This window comes from Rhamphochromis longiceps, linkage group LG16, assembly GCF_057381845.1.
Source record: "Rhamphochromis longiceps isolate RC_006_pf linkage group LG16, R_longiceps_female_GT1.1, whole genome shotgun sequence".
Taxonomy (NCBI): Eukaryota; Metazoa; Chordata; class Actinopteri; order Cichliformes; family Cichlidae; genus Rhamphochromis; species Rhamphochromis longiceps.
In genome coordinates this window covers 39,557,768-39,577,565 of record NC_140572.1, presented here as the reverse complement: position 1 = coordinate 39,577,565, position 19,798 = coordinate 39,557,768, and the positions used below count along the sequence as shown (strand labels likewise).

At 46.1% G+C, this 19,798-nt stretch overlaps 1 protein-coding gene across 2 annotated transcripts; it reads right to left on the bottom strand.

Annotated features, from left to right (window-relative positions):
* Positions 1 to 3,468: 3,468 nt before the first annotated feature.
* Positions 3,469 to 16,518, bottom strand: LOC146651685 (uncharacterized). 2 transcript variants are annotated; one of them, XM_085384772.1, is made up of 6 exons: positions 15,837 to 16,518; positions 8,891 to 9,075; positions 8,615 to 8,763; positions 6,925 to 7,066; positions 6,643 to 6,782; positions 3,469 to 4,214 (listed from the first exon to the last, which is right to left on the bottom strand). In XM_085384772.1, exons 1-5 carry the CDS (start codon positions 15,980 to 15,982, stop codon positions 6,661 to 6,663), a joined length of 744 nt encoding a protein of 247 aa, XP_085240898.1. In that variant the 5' UTR covers positions 15,983 to 16,518; the 3' UTR covers positions 3,469 to 4,214; positions 6,643 to 6,660. The 2 variants fall into 2 exon arrangements, with proteins under 2 accessions (XP_085240898.1, XP_085240899.1); XM_085384773.1 differs by having other exon boundaries at positions 6,656 to 6,782.
* Positions 16,519 to 19,798: the final 3,280 nt, after the last annotated feature.

Genomic DNA, 19,798 nt, shown 5'->3' with positions numbered 1-19,798 from the left:
ACCAACCTGAGCCACCCCAACGGTTCGAGACCGAAGACCTGGCACCTTCCATGGATCTTCTTCCTGTCGATATTGGACAAATCACCATCACCATCACCATCACATCCGACTCCTCAAGAGTGGAAAGGCCGCAGGCCTGGACGAAATCCTCGCCGAAATGCTGAAGCATGATGGACCCCATCTTGAAGCCGCCCTTACAAGACTCCTAAACGCCTGCTGGTCAACATCACATGTACCCGATGATTGGACAAAAGGCACCATCATCAAACTTCCAAAAAAAGGTGATTTGGGTGAATGTAACAACTGGCGGGGCATCACGTTGCTGTCAGTACCCGGGAAAGTGTTTTGCCTCGCTCTTTTGAATCGGCTACGACACGCAGTGAACGAACGATTGCGAGAAGAGCAGGCTGGGTTTCAGAGTGGCCGGTCATGCGTCGAGCAAATCTTCACCCTCCGCATGATCATTGAACAAACATTGGAATACCAAAGGAAGATTTCTATTAATTTCATTGACTTCGAGAAGGCTTTTGACAGCGTCCACCGGCCGACTCTATGGGCAATCCTACGCCACTATGGAGTCCCTCAGCAGTTTGTAGATGCCTTTCGTTGTCTCTACTCCAACTCCCGTTGCTGCGTCCGGACAGATGACGGCTGCACATATTTCTTCAAGACAAGTCCGACAAGGATGCATGCTATCCCCTTTCCTCTTCCTGTTGGTAATTGACTTCATCATGCGACGATCAGTTGACCAAGCTGGCATCGGTGTGCCCTGGCATGAAGCACGTAATCTCACTGACTTGGACTTCGCAGATGACATCGCCCTGCTGGGCTCGACTCAGGAAGACCTCCAAAAGTTGACCGCGGCCCTGCAGAGGGAGGTGACGAAAGTTGGATTATGACTCACCGCCAAAAAAACCAAGGTACTCCGAGTTGGCTATGCACATGCCCGCATTCCTGTCATGATCAGCCAACAACGTGCTGAAGAGGTGGAGAATTTTACATATCTTGGCAGCATCATCTCGAATGACGGGGTCTCTGATCGGGATGTCGACGCCAGAGTAGGGAAGGCAGTTGGTGTCCTGCGACATCTCCAACCTATTTGGAACTCGACCTCCCTGAATGTAAGGGTCAAGATCAGACTACTGAACTCTATCGTCTTCCCTACTGCACTTTACGCTAGTGAAACCTGGTGCTCAACAAGTGCAATTATTCAACACCTGAACGTGCTTCAACAACGTGGCCTGTGGCGAATCCTGAGAATTTCCTACCGGGACCGAATAACAAATGAGGAGGTCCTACGAAGAGCAGGCACCCGCCCATTAGCCGATGTTGTTGCAGAAAGGCGCCTTCGCTTTGCGGGCCATATTTTACGCCTACCCCCTCATCGCCCAGCTAAGATTGCCATGACATGGCGTCCACGCACTGGCAAGCGAAAGCAAGGCCGACCAAAGACCACATGGCGTCGAACATTCATGGACGATCTGAGAACTGTCGACATTGCCTGGGACGAAGCTGAAGCAGTTGCTGCTGACCGACATCGATGGAGATCACTAGCTGCCCGATGCGCTGCCCGGCGTAGGAGGAACTAAGTCTAAGTCTTATTGAGTATTCTAGTCTTTAAAAATGAACAGATCCCTGGCGCCTACTTTTCAGGTCATCCATCCGTGTTCTTCCACTTATCCTAGGCCGGGTCGCAGGGGCAGCAGCCTAAGCAGAGAAGCTCAGACCTCCCTGTCCATGGCCTTCTCTTCCAGCATGTGGGACATGCCCAGAAAGATCGACCGGTAAATTGAGAGCTTTGGTTTTAGACTCAGCTCTCTCTTCACCACGACAGACTGGTATCCACATCACTGCAGCTGCAGCACCAGTCGATCTCCTGCTCCCCTCTCGCCTCACTCCTGAAGGTCTGGAGACACTTAAACTCCTCCATTTAAGGCTGGAACTCTTCCCAACTCCCAAGGAGTTTTTTAACTGCCTCAGTGACTTCGCCCCCAGTGATGGACGAGTCCAGAGACTCTGCTTCCTCTACAGAAGACATGTCACTAAACTTAAGGCGGTCCTCGAAGAATTTCTTCCACCACCCAACAATATCCTCAGTTGAAACCAGCAGTGCTTCACCTGTACTACACACAGTGAGGGAAAGCACCCTCCTGAGTTCCCTGAAAGTTGGCCAGAAAGCTTCGAGGGAGTCTTTTTCCATGGCCTTCTCCGGCCACTGACGTGAATCCTAGCAAAGTTCCACGTGACATAGATCATTAGAGGAGCGCTACCGTTAATAACTGTGGCTGTTGATTGAACTTTACTGAGGGTTGCTAGTGGGGTGCATCATCTAGCAGACAGCATGGGCATGAAGATGGAGGTAGTCAGTTCCTGCATGAATCCCCCCACCACCTGCTTAACTTAGTTTCTTTTGACCTATTACAGTAACGAGTCTGGCGAGCAGAGCCTTCACAGTAACATGTTCCAGCCTGAACAGTGAAAAAGCCAGATACTGTGGCACTGAGGTCCGGCCATGTCTCTGTGAAGCACAACACAGTGAACTTCCAATCCTCCCTCTGATGTCTGACCAGCGCCCACAGCTTGTCCATCTCATTAGCCAGAGACCCTCAAGTTCCCTGTGATGGCCGAAGGAAGGCAGGGTTTATATTTCCTGCTCCTCACTTTCCTCACACTGAGACACTCTGCTCAGTGTCCCCCCGCAGGGCTGGACTGGGACAAAAAAATCAGCCTGGGCATTTTGACTAGAGACCGGCCCACCAGGTATTACAGGAAAAACCAAATAGCCTTTGAATGAAAACAAATGTCGTTGTCACAGTGATGTACACTGTCTTGTTGGTACATATGTATCAGTCTAATAAACTTAAACCTCCACCATCCCCCCTATTCTGGTATTCTAAACAGTACTTAGCCGAAACCCAAAGACTGCTTGGTCGAGTTAACCTCCTGAACTATCTACAACACATGGTGGAAACCTGAAATTAAGACAGAGAAGACTAGAGGTGAGACATGACCATTACTGAATATTAAAAATAATAAATGACAGTTTATAATTTTCATAAACTATTTATTTACCACATCAATAAACAGCATGCCAGGGCAAAATATTTTTTCTAACATGGCAACCTTTTATAAGTGAAAGGAGACAGAAAGACAGGTGAGAAAGAATAAAACTTAACTGAGTTTTTGATGGCATTTTACACAAAGTACTTGTACAGTATCTGGAAAATGTGGGAAAATACTGGCATCATGTACAGTACTTTTTTCTGAAGAAATTATGTTGGGACCCTGAAAAAAACGTACTACGTACAATAATGGATTTCTATAAATTTGACATCAGATGAAAACTTTGGTTGTAAGATTCGGATAATTATTTGTTAAAAGCGAGACATTTTAAATGAGAATAAGAAAGAAAAGTATATCTTTGTGCCCCCCCCCCTTCCCTGTTAATGCCCTGCCTGGGCCCCTGGCAACACTTTTCTAGATCCGCCCCTGCACAGTTACCAGCTGTCAGCTACTTCGAAAAGGATCCTGGTGTTATTAGTCTCTCAGAAACAGTTCAATCTGACAGCGTAAAGACAGAATAACTCCAGCTTTTTGTCTTTTTTTTTTATTGTAGCTGAAGACAAATCACGTTTATTTTCAGCTCAATACGAAACGGTAATATTAATTCTGAATACCAGAGGATTCCGTTTTTTAGGGGACGGTTGGCAACTCTACTAAGTAACCATATGAATAAAATAAAGTTCACCAGTAACATCATAGCACCCACCCAACTGTATAGAAACTCCGTCATGCTAGCTAGTACACAGTACAAGTTACTGTAAGAGTCAGAATCCTCTAAACTGCTTCTCAGGAGACGTCCTCCTCCTGCAGTTGAGCAGACTCCAGTATCAGCTTTTTTAACCTATCCTATTACGTCACTTCAGAAATCTTGTTTTCCCCTCATCACGGTCCAAACGCATACATCCCAGCAGCCCACGAAAATAATCCGAAAACTCATTCATCTGATAGTCCAGTTTGTAGGAAACACACAAGCTCTGCCATAATAAAGTCCTCCATCAGACTCTGTTTTGAGAAGTTTGTGTGTTTAGGTTTAAGAAGTAAGACGTCGTCTTGGACAGCAGCACAGCTTCTTGAATGTCCTCTACCTGCTGCCTGCTGAAGGCTTCTGGATGTCACCATTAGCAGCCTGGGAAACACGACTCTCACTGCATCTGTAATCACACAAGCAGAAAACATCAGTTTATAGTGTTAATGTGACCAGCAGCCTTTAGTGTGTCTGGTGTACGCTGCTCAGAAAATGTTACAAAATAGAGGAGCAGTTCAACATCAAGTCAGTGAAACTTTGGGATATTGATCTGATTAGTTCAGTATCAGAGGTGTTAATCAGGTTCAGCTGCTTTGGTGTTAATGAAACTAACAACAGGTGCAACAAGGACACATCCCCCAAAACAGTTTCACAGGCGGAGGACGCTCACGTCTCCCGCCTCTTATGTCTTAGTCTTACAATATCAGAGCCTTGAGACGAGCGCTGTTGTCACAAATAACTGAACTGAACACTGTGTGTCTATCACAGCCATTTCCATAGAACAAGATTTAATGTGATGTTAATTTATTTTGTTTAGGTTTTTACCTTTTTTTACTCATTTTCACTTTTAGCTGTGATTGTTTTTTTGTTCAGTCATTTGTGTGTTTCTTGTCTTATTTCCCAGTGGTAAAGCACCTTACCTTCTTTCGGTTCCCAATTTTGAATTGTTCCATATCTGAGGCGTGATCCCAGGTTTTCTGGTTTTCTTTTCCTCTTGACCATCTTCAGCGCTGACAAACTCATGGGCTTTAAAACCTTTAATGGTCAGCTTGTAAAAACTGCTCCTTCTTTAAGGAGGAACACATAAACTACTATGTGAAACACAATTTCTTGTGAATGTCAAACTGAGAAGCAGAGAACCAATCAGAGTGTTTTTAGCTGTGATGTTGGTGCTGCACTGCTGGTTAGCTCAGCTTGATAGTGCCTTTGAACCCAGAGGATGCTGAAAGGTTCCCGGTTCAGTATGCTCTCTGTTTTAGTTTCATGTTAGAATTTTAGCCTGTTATTAACTTTTCCACACTTTTAGAATTGACAGAGTTTGTGGCTCAGTGTTTTCCTTTCTTTGTTTTTCTTTGTTGTGGGGTTTTGTGGATTTGGGGGAAGGCATGTTAGCAGGCAGTGAGAGAGAAGGAAAGACAGAAGTGTGGACATGAGAGCAGGAAGTTAAAGCATGTAGGGACTATGAGTTGTACAGATAGAGGGGAAGTAAGAGCAGGATCATTGGAGGTGGATTCAAACTGTTGTGCCGCGGTGTCAACAGGAAGACCAGTGGAGGATGGGCAATCGTTTGTGTTTGTGAGCAGTGGAGGTGAAGAGAGGGTCAGACGGGATCATGAGTTTGAAATCAAATAGTTGATGCTGAATGTTGTCAGTGGCCCACAGGTTGGGTGTCAGTTAGAAGACAAAGAGGAAGTGATAGAGAGAGTTCCCAGGAGGCAAGAGTGATGACTGGAGCCGATTTACCAGAAGTTAACTAGTGTTGTAAATATGGTTCTGTTTGTGTGTTTCACTTCACTCTGTGTCAGTTTCAGTGTGAGTGAAACACCGATCTTATGTCTAAGTGTCACTCTGGGAGATTTCAGCCGCTCACGTTCTGTTGGTTAAATGTGAAATGTCACATTTAACCAACAGAACGAAGAGCATGTTAGCTTACTATGCAAACATGACAAGTGAAATCTCCCGCAGCTTAAACATGTGAGAGGTTGATCGCGCAGAGAATCGCTGAGCTTATGTGAGTGCGGCAGGATATATATTTCACTACGATGACCTGGATGACTGAGAACCTTCACAGACAGATATATATTTTAGTTCTGCTGAGCCAAATAAGACAGGTCAGGGTGAAGAAGTGACAGCCAAAGAAAAGCTTACCACAAAACGGAGAAGTTATGACAAATCAGACTATAAGGCAAAAAGAAAGTGCAGCTTTATGGTTTCATGGACAAAAGAATTTCTGTGGCTGCAATATGACGAGCTAAAAAACAACACGCACAAGGGTTAGGGTTAAATTTAAAAACTGTACTTTTGTGTTAAAATATATATTTATAATTTTAATAAATGACAAATTAAAAAGGCATGAACATTTTTTTTGTATCGAAAAAATATCGAACCGTGACACCAAAGTATCGAACCGAACCGAACCGTGAATTTTGTGTATCGTTGCACCCCTAGTAAATACAAAGATGTGAGACTCGCTGTCTGATAGGAAGACAAACCAAAAGCCGAGCAAACTGGCGTGACGACCAGAGCTGGTTGTAACACTCCCACCAGTTATGTGGCAGGAAATTCAAGGTCAAACAAGTTTTTCTACCACAGAAAATGACTTTTCTTTCTCGAGTAAACTCTGGTACTCTCCAGTGTTTAACACCATTGGACATTTCATTGACTCACCAGTCACCAAGAAGAATCACATCAGTCTTACACACTGAGTAATCGTGAGTAGAAGGCTTTCAAACTGTCGAATCAGCTCTTTTACGTGCCCCGCTGACACGCTCGGAGTGGATACAGCACCCACTGGTGTCTGTGTGGTGAGTGTGTGCAGCAGTGTTGCTTCTTACCGGTGAGGCATACCATGGTTAGTGTAGGCAGCGTTTGATTTTCTCAGTTTGGAAAAACCCGAGGTATCCCAATGCAAGAATGGCGAGGACCACGATGCCGACGAGCAGCCCCACGATCATCGGCGTCCTGTTCACGTGTTCTGAGAAAACAGACGCAGTGAGTTTACTGCTGCAGCTTTAAAACCTTCAGCTGATTCAAAAGCAGCGGAGTCGTTTACATCTGTGTCTCTGGTTGGAGTCGGAGCGCGTTAAAGGAACGTTACACCAAGAAGAGCAGCTTACCTGATGCAGGGATGACCTCACACTGGATGCAGCTGCGTGGTTCCACGAGGTCCCCGTGGACCGTATAGGCCACCTGAACACAGTACCGCTGCCCCTCCTCCAGGTCTTCAATGGTCATGGAGGCTATGGTGTCTTCATACTCCTGACAATATGAAATTAGAAGATATTTACTTGATATTTACTTTGCTTGGGCTCCTGTTGTAATTTTAAAATGTTGACTCTCTGAGCGATTCCAGTTGTTAAACATGCAGGTTTAGTTTTTGCTGCTGATGTCTGAAATAATAATTTAACCAAAACAATTAAAAGTAAGTGGACAAACTAACTGAATTTTATATATATATATATATATAAAAAACACCCAGCACGCCCCTGCGGGCGGTTTATCCCTCAAGCTCGGGTCCTCTACCAGAGGCCTGGGAGCTTGAGGGTCCTGCGCAGTATCTTAGCTGTTCCCAGGACTGCGCTCTTCTGGACAGAGATCTCCGATGTTGTTCCCGGGATCTGCTGGAGCCACTCGCCTAGCTTGGGAGTCACCGCACCTAGTGCTCCGATTACCACGGGGACCACCGTTACCTTCACCCTCCACATCCTCTCGAGCTCTTCTCTGAGCCCTTGGTATTTCTCCAGCTTCTCGTGTTCCTTCTTCCTGATATTGCTGTCATTCGGAACCGCTACATCGATCACTACGGCCGTCTTCTTCTGTTTGTCTACCACCACTATGTCCGGTTGGTTAGCCACCACCATTTTGTCCGTCTGTATCTGGAAGTCCCACAGGATCTTAGCTCGGTCATTCTCCACCACCCTTGGGGGCATCTCCCATTTTGACCTCGGGACTTCCAGGTTATACTCCGCACAGATGTTCCTGTACACTATGCCGGCCACTTGGTTATGGCGTTCCATGTATGCCTTGCCTGCTAGCATCTTGCACCCTGCTGTTATGTGCTGGATTGTCTCTGGGGCATCTTTACACAGCCTGCACCTGGGGTCTTGCCTGGTGTGATAGACCCCAGCCTCTATGGATCTTGTGCTCAGAGCTTGTTCTTGTGCTGCCATGATTAGTGCCTCTGTGCTGTCTTTCAGTCCAGCTTTGTCCAGCCACTGGTAGGATTTCTGGATATCAGCCACCTCCTCTATCTGCCGGTGGTACATACCGTGCAGGGGCCTGTCCTTCCATGATGGTTCCTCGTCTCCCTCCTCTTTCTTGGGTTTCTGCTGCCTGAGGTATTCACTGAGCACTCGGTCAGTATATATATATATATATATATATATATATATATATATATATATATATATATATATATATATATATAGTTTTTAATGTGGCTGAAAATCTCTTGCAGTCAGTAACAGCCTGAAGTGGCGGACACATGACTCTCTGGCTTCAGTTTAGTTCTAAAAATGAAGGCGCAGGATTCATCTGGACACGAAACTGCTTCTCAGTCACTTTGAGCTTCTGAAAATGGGAACTGTGTAAAAATAGCTGTAATTCTGAAACAGTTTGTGCAGACTGTCTGTTGGTGCAGAGGCAAACTGTCCAAATATGCTTGGACCTGCCTGCACACACTGACAGACACATGTGCACATCTTTCTTTAAAAAAATAATAAAAATATCAGATATATTCTGAGCAGTGACACGTGCTGTAACATCAGGTGAGCATAAACACCTGGAGGAATCACTCCGTGTTCTCACCTGCAGAGGACTCTCTCCCTCTCTGCCAAAGTAAATCCTGTGCTTGGCATTGCTGTCGTGTTCCTTCGCCAGCTCGTGGTCATCGTTAAGGAATACGGTGAGTGATCCAGGCCGGGTCAAAATGCTTAACGGAGGCGTGCAGACGTCACCTGGAAGAGCAGAGCGAGCGTCAGCACAGCAGCAGCTCGTGGTTCACACTGTGGTCAGGATGGTTAACACCTCGAGTCTCACAGCTTCACCCACAGACAGCGCTGACACATATCTGAGGGTTCTCACCGTATCTGCTGCAGGCGTTAACACCCTCAGATCTCAGCCCCCGTCTCTCGGCCCGCACACGCAGCGTCACGCAGCTGTTCTCGGGCGAGTCGTTAGTGTCGCGCGGCCCAACCGCTGATATGTTGCAGGAATGGAAAGGCGTCTGGATGCAGGCTGGAAGAGCTTCCCATTTATCAGAGTTAAATCTGAGGATGAGGAACAGAAACGAGTCAGAGAAAACATCTGCTCAGCGTTCTCTCCATGAAATCCCTGCAGCGGGTGGAGAACTGCAGCACAGCAGACAACTGTCCATCAGCAACATATTTAATAATAAGAACAGTGCAGTAAAGTTGCTGCTGGTACATGTGCTAGTAATTTATCAATATATTAATTTGCTCTGTGTTACAGAAACATGGTTACAGCGGGATGAACACAATGCACCTCAAAGGTCTTGACAACACTTCACTTGTTCTACAATTTTTCATGTTACAGCTTTATTCCAAAATTCATTTTTCATCCTTGCGACAGGAATGACAGATCACATAGTTCGCTCACTCGGTCGCAGCTTTCCAGCTGCAGCCCCACACACAACCACAACCTCAGGTGCCGGCACGCTTTTATTCATGGGAGGCGTTATGAGCTAATGGAGGTCCGGTGTGTCTCAGCCTCCCCTGCAGCCGTGCCCAGGCCACACCCAACCTAGGTCGGGCAGCCATCCAGCCTAGCCCAATCGGCCATGGCCATGTGCATCCGTGGCCCATGGACTAGCGGCAGGGATGAGTTGTGTCCGGGGCCGACCGAGTGTGTCCAGCGACGGCGCAGCAGTCGAGGAGGTAAGCCACGTCTCACATGCAGCTTGGCAGGCCGCCGGCAGGCTAGACCACAAACGCTGACCTCTGGTGTAAACAATCCAGGTTCAGACGGTGCTGGCCTCTGCCGAGGACGCCGCTTGGACCAGACAGCACGGTGACCTCTGACATGAATGTGGCAGGTTCAGATGGCGCGCAGACCTCCAACTCAGCCTGGGCAGGTCCCTGTTCTGGGCGACCTCTGGCTCGGCATGAGCTGGTCCAGATAGCACGCAGACCGCTGGCTTGCAAAACAGGTCCCTCTCGTGCATGGACATCTGCAACACCATGGGGGTCGTCTCCCTCCCCAATGCGGTCTAGGAACGCCGGTCAGGCTGGCGGCGGTGTCCGTCAGGAACCAACCAAGCTTCCAGACTCAATATCAGTTGCATCTGGAGCTCGGAACGGTCCTGCAGCCGTTCCAACTGGCGGCGAGACACCACCACCATTCGGGCCAGCGTGTCCATTGGCTGGCCCGGTCGAGGTTCCGCCATGCCACCTCCCGGGTTTCAGCACCACTGTGACGGACCCGACCATGTAGTTCGCTCTTTACACACTTTTCTTTATTCAGGTGCTCCTTCTTACACACAACCACAACCTCAGGTCCCAGCACACTCTTTTACTCACGGGAGGCGTGACGAGCTAATGGAGTTCCGGTGTGTCTTAGCCTCCCCTGCAGCCGCGCCCAAGCCACACCCCTCCACAATCCTACGACAACTTTGGATCTTTTACGGAAGAGTGACTTCTGTCTGATCACTCCACCATGCAGATCTGATTGGTGGGATGCTGCACAAATTGTAGTCCTTTCTCCACAAAGCAACACTGGAGCGATATCAGAGTGACCAACATTCTTGGTCATCTACCTAAATAAGGCTCTTCTACCCCAATTGCTCAGATTGACGGGGGACAGACCTACATGGAACTCCAGTCACCCCAGTGTGTGAAGAGGATTCTCCATTAACATGAACGAATCGATTCAACTCAATTCAATTTTGTTTATATAGCAACAAATGACAACAACATTTGCCTCAAGGTGTTTTATATTGTAAAGTAAAGACCCTACAATAATACCCTGCGCTTTGGCATCAGTGGGAAGGAAAAACTCCCCTTTAACAGGAAGAAACCTCCAGCAGAGCCAGGGTCATTGTCAGGACTTCCTGATAATAATGACTTACAGTCGTCCAGCCTGGAAGTAATAAATGCATGAACTAGTTTTTCAGCGTCACTCTGAGACAGGATATTTCTAATTTTAGAGATCGTGAATGACCACGGCAGACCCGGTGACATTAACATGCTTTGCAGCATGCTTTATTAGCACACACACGATGCCGTTCACAATACACACAGAGATGCAGCTCTCCTGCTGCCAGCCCAACAACAACCCACCACAGGACCCAGTACAATATTTAAGTCAGCAGGGCGTGAAGTGCTTCGAGAAACTGGTCCGACATCACATCATGTCCTGCATGCCACCCACACTCAACCTGCTCCAGTTTGCACACAGAGCTAACAGATCTACTGAAGATGCCATTGTTACAACGCTCCACACCACCATCTCTCACCTGGAACAACAGCGATGTGACACCAGGCTGCTCTTTGTTGACTTTGGCTCTGGTTTTAATATCATACTCCCGGCAAGACTAACAGTAAAACTGCTGGATATCGGACTTCCTTCTACCACCTCCTGCTAGATCAGAGACTTCCTGTCAGACCGTGTACAGAGTTAGAGTGGGGCCTCATCTTCCCTCAGCCCTCAGCCTTAACATCGGCTCTCCACAAGACTGTGTACTGAGCCCCCTACTGTAAACTCTGTACACACATGACTGTGTTAGTTCCCACCCAGACAACGCAGTCATCAAGTTTGCAGATGATACCACCGTGGTGGGGCTCATCTCTGGGGAGACGGCGTACAGAGCTGAGGTTCAGAGGCTGTCAGATTGGTGTGCCGACAACAACCTGGACCTCAAAACCACCAAGACAACAGAGCTGGTAGTCGACTTCAGAAGGAGGAAGTCTGAGCTGCAGCCTGTCAGCATCAATGGGGAGTGCGTGGAAAGGGTGTCCAGTTTCAAGTTCCTGGGTGTGCACATAGACACAGACCTCCAATGGTGCTCAAACACCTCGGCTGTTGTAAAGAAGACCCAACAGTGTCTCCACTTTCTGACAATCCTCAGAAAAATGGACCTGAAGAAGGAGCTTCTACTGCTGCTCCATTGAAAGTGTGCTGACATCCTGCATCTGTACAGTAGTGACACCTGAGAATGCTGTTTGTTTCAGCTCCGCCTTCAATACAGTCCAACCCCACAAACTGGTTAATAAACTAAGCAACTTAGGACTCAGCAGCTCACTGTGCAGCTGGATATTGGACTTCCTGAGCGTTAGACCCCATAACGTCAGGATGGGAGAGCACACCTCCTCCACCCTCATTCTGAACGTAGGCGTCCCACAGGGGTGTGTCCTCAGCCCCCTCTTATACACACTTTTCTATCTGTGTGTGGTTCTCCAGCTGCGCACCATAGCACACAGAAAGACAAAAAAAAAATCACTGGACTTCCTCCCTGACCTGTACAGCACTCGCTGTCTCAAGAGGGCATGCAGCATCCTACGGGACTGCACACACCCAGGACACCGGGCGTTCAAGCTGCTGCCATCTGGCAGGAGAGTCAGGCTGCTGAGGGTCCAGACAAACTGACTCAAGGACAGCTTTTACAACAGGGCACCAGCTTTTTCGTCATCATCAGGTGACGTCTTCAGTCTCAGCTGACTGCAGGTTTCAATCTTATAAACAGGACATTTGCATAATGACTGAAACCAGCCCACTGAAGGAACAATGGGCTGGGAGGTCAGTTCCTTAATCTTAATTATGCAAATTCTCAAGATTATTGATCAACAAACACTGATCAATGGCCATGAGTCCCATTCACAGAGAGTTGGGGAATGGCTGCAATCACAGCATTGTAAGATGGTGACAGATGTACCCTTGTCCCCTTTTCGAGGTTGTGCTCAGCCGGGCCCCATGGACTAAGGTTCGGTCACCAGATGCTTGCCCTCGGGCACCCTCCCCTGGCCTGGCTCCAGGGCGGGGCCCCGGTAACCCTATCCTGGGCAGGGTAAACTGTTCCCTTGGTGATATTCTCATACGGGTCTTCTGAATCGCTCTTTGGCCCTTTCTCAACTCTCAAGTAAGCAAGTCCACGCTCCCGTGCGTTCCCGGCGAGTCTGGACTTGTCGAGAACGCACTGGAGAATGGACTCACGATTTGTACAATTGTACAATTTATTTTTTGAAGATGCAACACTCAGGAACAAATAAAACACTGAAATAAACCAAACATTAACATTTCAAAGTGATCTAAGTGACTTATATATCATGTTTAACCTCAATAGCGAAATCTCTATTTATAAAAATAAGGTACATGTATGCCTTAATAAAAACAAACAGGTGAGATTTTAGAACGCGTTTATTTTTGTTTTTGTTTTAGTGGACACTCAAAAGTTGCAATAGACAGCTGCTGGGGTTTGAAAGAGAACTGAACAAATATTTCTGGAGCTTCATCAGGTGATGGCCTCCAGCTCGCACTGCAACAGTTTGCAGCAGAGTGCGAAACGCTGGGAATGAGAATCAGCACCTTTAAATCTGAGGCCATGGTTCTCAGCCGGAAAAGGGTGGAGTGCTCACTCCGGGTCAGGGATAAGTTCCTGCCCCAAGCGGAGGAGTTTAAGTATCTCGGGGTCTTGTTCACGAGTGATGGGAGAAGGGAGCGGGAGATCGACAGACGGATTGGTGCTGTGGGAGAGCTGAGTGTAAAAGCGAAGTTCTCAATTTACCAGTCGATCTAGGCCCCTGCCCTTGCCTACGGCCACGAGCTGTGGGTAGTGACTGAAAGAACAAGATCGCTGATACAAGTGGCGGAAATGAGCTTCCTCCGAAGGGTGGCTGGCCTCTCCCTTAGAGATAGGGTGAGGAGTTCGGCCATTCGGGAGGGGCTCAGAGTAGAGCCGCTGCTGCTCCACATCGAAAGGAGCCAGTTGAGGTGGTTCGGGCAGCTGACAAGGATGCCCCCTGGGCGCCTCCTGGGTGAAGTGTTCTGGGCATGTCCCACCGGAGGAGGCCCCGGAGCAGACCCAGGACACGCTGGAGAGATTATATCTCTCGGCTGGACAGCATTGAATTCATACAGTAAACGTGCTTCCTGTAGGCCGGGGATTTCCAACTCAGTTTACACTTCGATCCTTGCAGGCCTGACAAGTGAAACAACCCTTTCAGTCAGTGTGAAGTGCAGTTTCAAAGTACATCTCAATTGTTCCACATGATAAAGAATTGCTGCTGTATCTAATGAAAGAAATCTATCAGCACGACTACACAGTGGAACCCCGAGTTACGAATACCCCGTTTCACGAAAAATTTAAGTTACGAAGGCACTGAACGGCAATATTTCTGCCCGTGTTACGGCAAAATGCCCAAGTAACAAAATGCCATCCGAATCATGTGACAACCCCTTGGCTTCCGTACTTGCGCTTCGCTGTTCCACTTGAATGACGTATTGTTGTTCTAGTTAGCAATTAGCCTGTAGCCTATATCGTTCAGCATCGCCTCACTCAAAACGCGCAATGGGTGCTTTGACTTACGAAAGCTTTCGACTTACGAAAGACCCTCGGGAACGGATTAATTTCCTAAGTCGGGGTTCCACTGTATTGGTTTAAATAGTAAGAAAGAAATGTGTCAGGCTAAAGTACAAGTTGTGGTAGCTGGTCTGCTAGATTAGATTAGATTAGATAGAACTTTATTAATCCCTCGGGTGGGTTCCTCTGGGAAATTCGATTTCCAAAAAAGCACAGCACCGACAGAAGTTACAGAGTTACAGAATATTATATATATATATATATATATACACACACACACACACACACACACACACACACACACACATATATATAAATACAGAGACAATATAAATCAGAATCAGAAAGGGTTTTATTGCCAAATGTTGAGCAGGTTTACAACATTAGGAAATTGCTGCGGTGCTTCAGTGCAAACATACTGTCATAAAAATATAAAAATAAGAATAAGAATTAAAAGTGCTAAGTGGATAGATAAATAAAATATACGAAGGGGATAAATAGAATAAATAGGAATAAAAAATAAAAATACAAGTGAATTGCACATTTCAAGTATTGAGTCTATTGCTAGTAATCAGACCTGGTTACTGGCCTTGTTTGAACCTGAATCTGACTGAGATGCTGTGGCATCAAAGAGGCAGTTCATTCTCGAAAACCCTCGAATGTGGCTGAATGACATCAACTGTCCAAAGATGAGTGGGTCAGCGCTGCTTGATTGCAGCAGTTGCTGCAAAGGGTGGCCCAACCAGTTACTAGGTTTTAGCAACAATCCCTTTTTCACACAGGGCCATGTAGGGTTGGAGTTTTTCCCTTAATAATAAACACCTTCATTTAGAAACTGCATTTTGTCTTATCTTTGCCTGATATTTAAATTTGTTTAATGATCTGAAAAACACAGCTGTATGCCCTCCTTCACATTTCCAAAGCTGCCTGCTGGGCAGGATCGTACTTTTTCTGTTCTAATTTGAAGCTATATAAATAAAACCGCATTGAATAACAGCTGCAGACTCATTCTCAGTCAATGATCTGATTTATCGATAAACCGACGAACCTCTGAAACTGTTCAAAAACAGAAGTGGTTATGTGGCACAGTCGGCCTTCCACTTTCTGTTTGAATGGATTTTATTCTCAGTTTTACTTTTATTTCTTGTTATTAGCTTTCTTTTTCTTTTTTTAACCTATGTTTATCTTTACTGTAGTTTATTTAATTCAAATTATTATTCAAATGGTACGTTCTGGGCTCCTTTTATTTTAAAAATATTTCTATTTAATTTCTTTCTGTAGTTTTTAGCTTATTAAAATGTTTTATTTAACCCATCCAGTTTGTTTGTTTGTTTGTTGTTTTGTCTTCTGTAAAAGTGATGACCTAAATCCAGAAAATGATATCTTCAGTATAGTTTGGAGCATGAGATGAAATTCTTTCGTTCATTTTAATTATCACTAAAGGAAAAGGAAGCTCCACCTTAAAACAGAGCACCTTCCCTGGCTGTGAGGTCTCACCTGCGGTAATTCACAGTGTAGGTAACGTCCGGCTCCCCTGGAGTCCACGTCAGCTGACCCTTCTCCACCTGGACATTCTGTGGAGGCGGCGGCGCCTGAGACGCGACTGCAAAGGTGAAGAAAGCAAACCAGAGAAATCCCTGCATAATCCAGATTATTGTTATTCATGTGATCACGGCCTCAGATGATTTATTAAAGAGACAGCAGGAACCATCGACGCCACGACGCCTGAGCTCAGAGGGACAAAGATTCAAAAACGAGGAATAACATCTGTCTGCTGCACACGGCACGTTTTTAAAAACTGAACAGATGTGAACCTGATGTTTGTGGTGACGTCATTTATTCACTTTCATGTCTGTTTTCTGATTGGACAGATCAGTTATTTATTGCCTGAGAGTGTCAGAGTCAAAAGTGTTTACAGTGAACAGATGAATGAACATTTATTGCATCAGTAATAATGAAGGTTAAACATGTTTACAGGCTGATTTAAACAAACACAGAAGTGATGATTATAACCTGAAATAAACTCTTTGAAAGCCTCACAGATCCTTTCCTGTCATGTCAGGAGCTTTGGACATTTATAGCCCACTTCCATGTTTCACAGGAACCTTTAAGCCTCCAGCAGCTGCGACTGTTTCACCTTTTTAACCTGAAACAGTCGCAGCAAACAGAAAAAGGACATTTTCTCATGTTAGACGCGCTGAACTGACCTATCAGGAATAACCTACTGCTGACTCTGTTATACCATTAAATGAGTCACCGTCAGCTGAAGAAATGAAAGTAAGCTTTAAAGTGTGACTCAGGAGCAAAAATAATCGATTTACATAATTAAAGGACAAAATCACACACAGGATGTTGCTTCATCTGTGGTTAGTGTGCCGTTGGCGGCGGCTCCTTACCCCAGGTGAAGGTGTGGAAGCAGAGCAGGATCAGCAGCATGGTGACGGCGAGAATGAGAAGCTGAGCACTGTTTCAGCTGTGTGTGTGTGTGCGCGCTCAGGAAGCACAGACAGCTCAGATGTCATGTGACCCGACTGAGGTTTTGGGATGTTTGACCACAGTTTCCACAGGAGGTGGAGCTTGCTAAGCTAGAAATTACAAAAAGAAAGAACTTAAATTAAAAATTTTAAAATATTAAATGACAGAGCTTAAAAAGTACAGATCTAAGTTAAATAAAATAATTAGTTAAAGCATTTAAATAAACATTCCTAAGCATTCACAGACATTACTGCAGTTTAACTAATTAGTGTTTGTTATGAGGCTTCAGGGATCGAAAGACTGCATCTGCATGGCAATGAATATATCTAAGCTGCCTTCTGAACAGTCTCACAGATGTAATATTATCTACAGCTACTCTTAGTACCATTGATGTTAAGTTAGACTCTTTTTCTCCAATTGATCTTTCTGAGTTAACTTCAATAATTACTTCCTCCAAACCATCAACGTGTCTTTTAGACCCATTCCTACAAAACTGCTCAAAGAAGTCCTGCCATTAATTAATTCTTCGATCTTAAATATGATCAACCTATCTCTAATGATCGGCTATGTACCACAGGCCTTCAAGCTGGCTGTAGTTAAACCTTTACTCAAAAAGCATCTCTAGACCCAGCAGTCTTAGCTAATTATAGGCCAATCTCCAACCTTCCTTTATATCAAACATCCTTGAAAGAGTAGTTGTCAAACAGCTAACAGATCATCTGCAGAGGCTTATTTGAAGAGTTTCAGTCAGGTTTCAGAGCTCATCACAGCACAGAAACAGCTTTAGTGAAGGTTACAAATGATCTTCTTATGGCCTCTGACAGTGGACTCATCTCTGTGCTTGTCCTGCTAGACCTTAGTGCAGCATTCGATACTGTTGACCATAATATCCTATTAGAGCGATTAGAACATGCTGTAGGTATTACAGGTACTGTGCTGCAGTGGTTTGTATCATATCTATCTAATAGACTCCAGTTTGTGCATGTAAATGGAGAGTCCTCTTCACACACTGAGGTTAATTATGGAGTTCCACAGGGTGAACATGATTTATTGATGTACAGAGTCATGTTTGACCCCCTGGAGTCTAGACTCTGCTGGTGGAGATAGAGACGGAGGCTTGAATGGAGCCTGAGTGAGCAGGGAGAGGCCATGATGGGAGGAGGTGGGTTGCACAAAGGAGTCTGTGAGACAGAGTGAACGTTGACTGGCCTGAATAAGGCCGGCAGATAATTGGACTAAAAAAAAAAAAGCGCAAAGGCCACGAGATGAAGGATGTATTTGGTCATACATGATGAGCACAGCAGGAGACGGAGCTTTCTGGAGCATTTTGATAACAGAGCCGATCCATATCCCAGATCCAGAAGGCTGGGAATGAATCCTGGGAAAGCTCACTAACATTTGTGCTTCCTTCATCATTGTGATCGCCTCACTCTTCCCAGGGTTAACCCAGGGCATTTGTGCTGTGTGCATCTATTTGAGCAGTGTATGGATCAGCATGTTACAGACCCCAGAGAGAAGCCTCCTTTACCATCAGCACCTTAAATGTTGACGGGACCTTAATTCCCACAGGAGCATCAGGACAATCACACTTAATCTGAGGCATCCCAGCACATCTGAGGGCCTTTTTGCATTTGCTTCTTTCACTGAGCAGCTCATCATGTAAAGCTCCATAACTGCGGTACCATTAGCTGGACAGGGAGGATCACGAAAGACATAAAGAAGAACCAATAATCAAACTGGAACAAGGCGGTGGATCCCGCTGACGTGATGGAAACCTTCTTCCTTGAGTTAAAGTCAGGATTCTCAGTGCCATGACTCATATTTCATCAAATCTCTGCTTAAAGTTTAACTCTGATACAGACTTTATAAATCAGGTTATTTTTTGCATCAATAAATCATTGGGCTGAAACATTTTCACTGCAAGATGGCACTAAGAGACAAACAGTCTGCCCAGCTCCCTCCATCAGAGGGCGCCATTGATCTGTACACTTCCCTCCGACTGGTAGTTGTTACATGCGCTGTGTTCAGAGCCATGGTGGCTTAAGTATTCTTCATAACAGCACCGAGCAGTTACACATCAATCAATCAATCAACTAATCAAAGCTTTATTTGTCACAAGCAGGTTGCCCTGCCGTGAAATGGGACCACCCTCGACCTTACACACATAACACAGACATCACATGGGGTTACAAGTCGGAGATCGGTAGCGTTGCACTGAAAACACTGAAATGTACATAACAACGGGAAGGTACAAGAGGAAAAAAAGAGACCTCCACTCATGCTGTGCTTCCATGGTAGGACAGCACGAGAGCAGGAAACAAAAAAAGTCCTCTGCACAAAAAAGCACATGAATGTCCACAGCACAACATTGTGAAGACATGACAAGCCACAGGGTTGGGTAGGGGATGAGGAGTAATCCCAGGCAACACAGCAGCCATCCTGCAACGGCGCCGTCTCTAGCGCGGGCCCAGACCCGCCTCGTGTTCCCAGGAGGCAACAAGCATTGAAGGCGTTGGAAAGGGAGGGGGGATGAGTGAGTGCTTATCAGTGTAAGTGTATGTGTGTGCGTGTCCATAGTTCAGCTGAGACAGTGTCCTTCACCCTATCAGGCTAAGTAAACAGTCCTCCAGCCAACCCAGGTGGCCTTGCATGGGATGGAAAGAATAGTCATCACACAGTCGTTATCAGCGAGTGATTGTTCGGCTGGCGCCGTGGTGGTGTCTGCATTACGATATTGATTTTGTTGATTTTTCATGCGAGCAGCCCAGGAGAACGTCAAGCTGCTCTTTAACACTCCGACACTGGCCTCTCAATCTCCCGTCGGAGAGCCGCGAGCCTCCCCATGATGGTATCAAACTTCTGTTCCATGGTGTTGTCATTCTTTTGATTCTGAGACCTCACAGCTGCAGTGATCCGTTCCGCGATGTTTTCCAACTGTCGCTCAAGGGTCCCATTCTGAGCAGGCCTCTCTCTGATGTATCCCA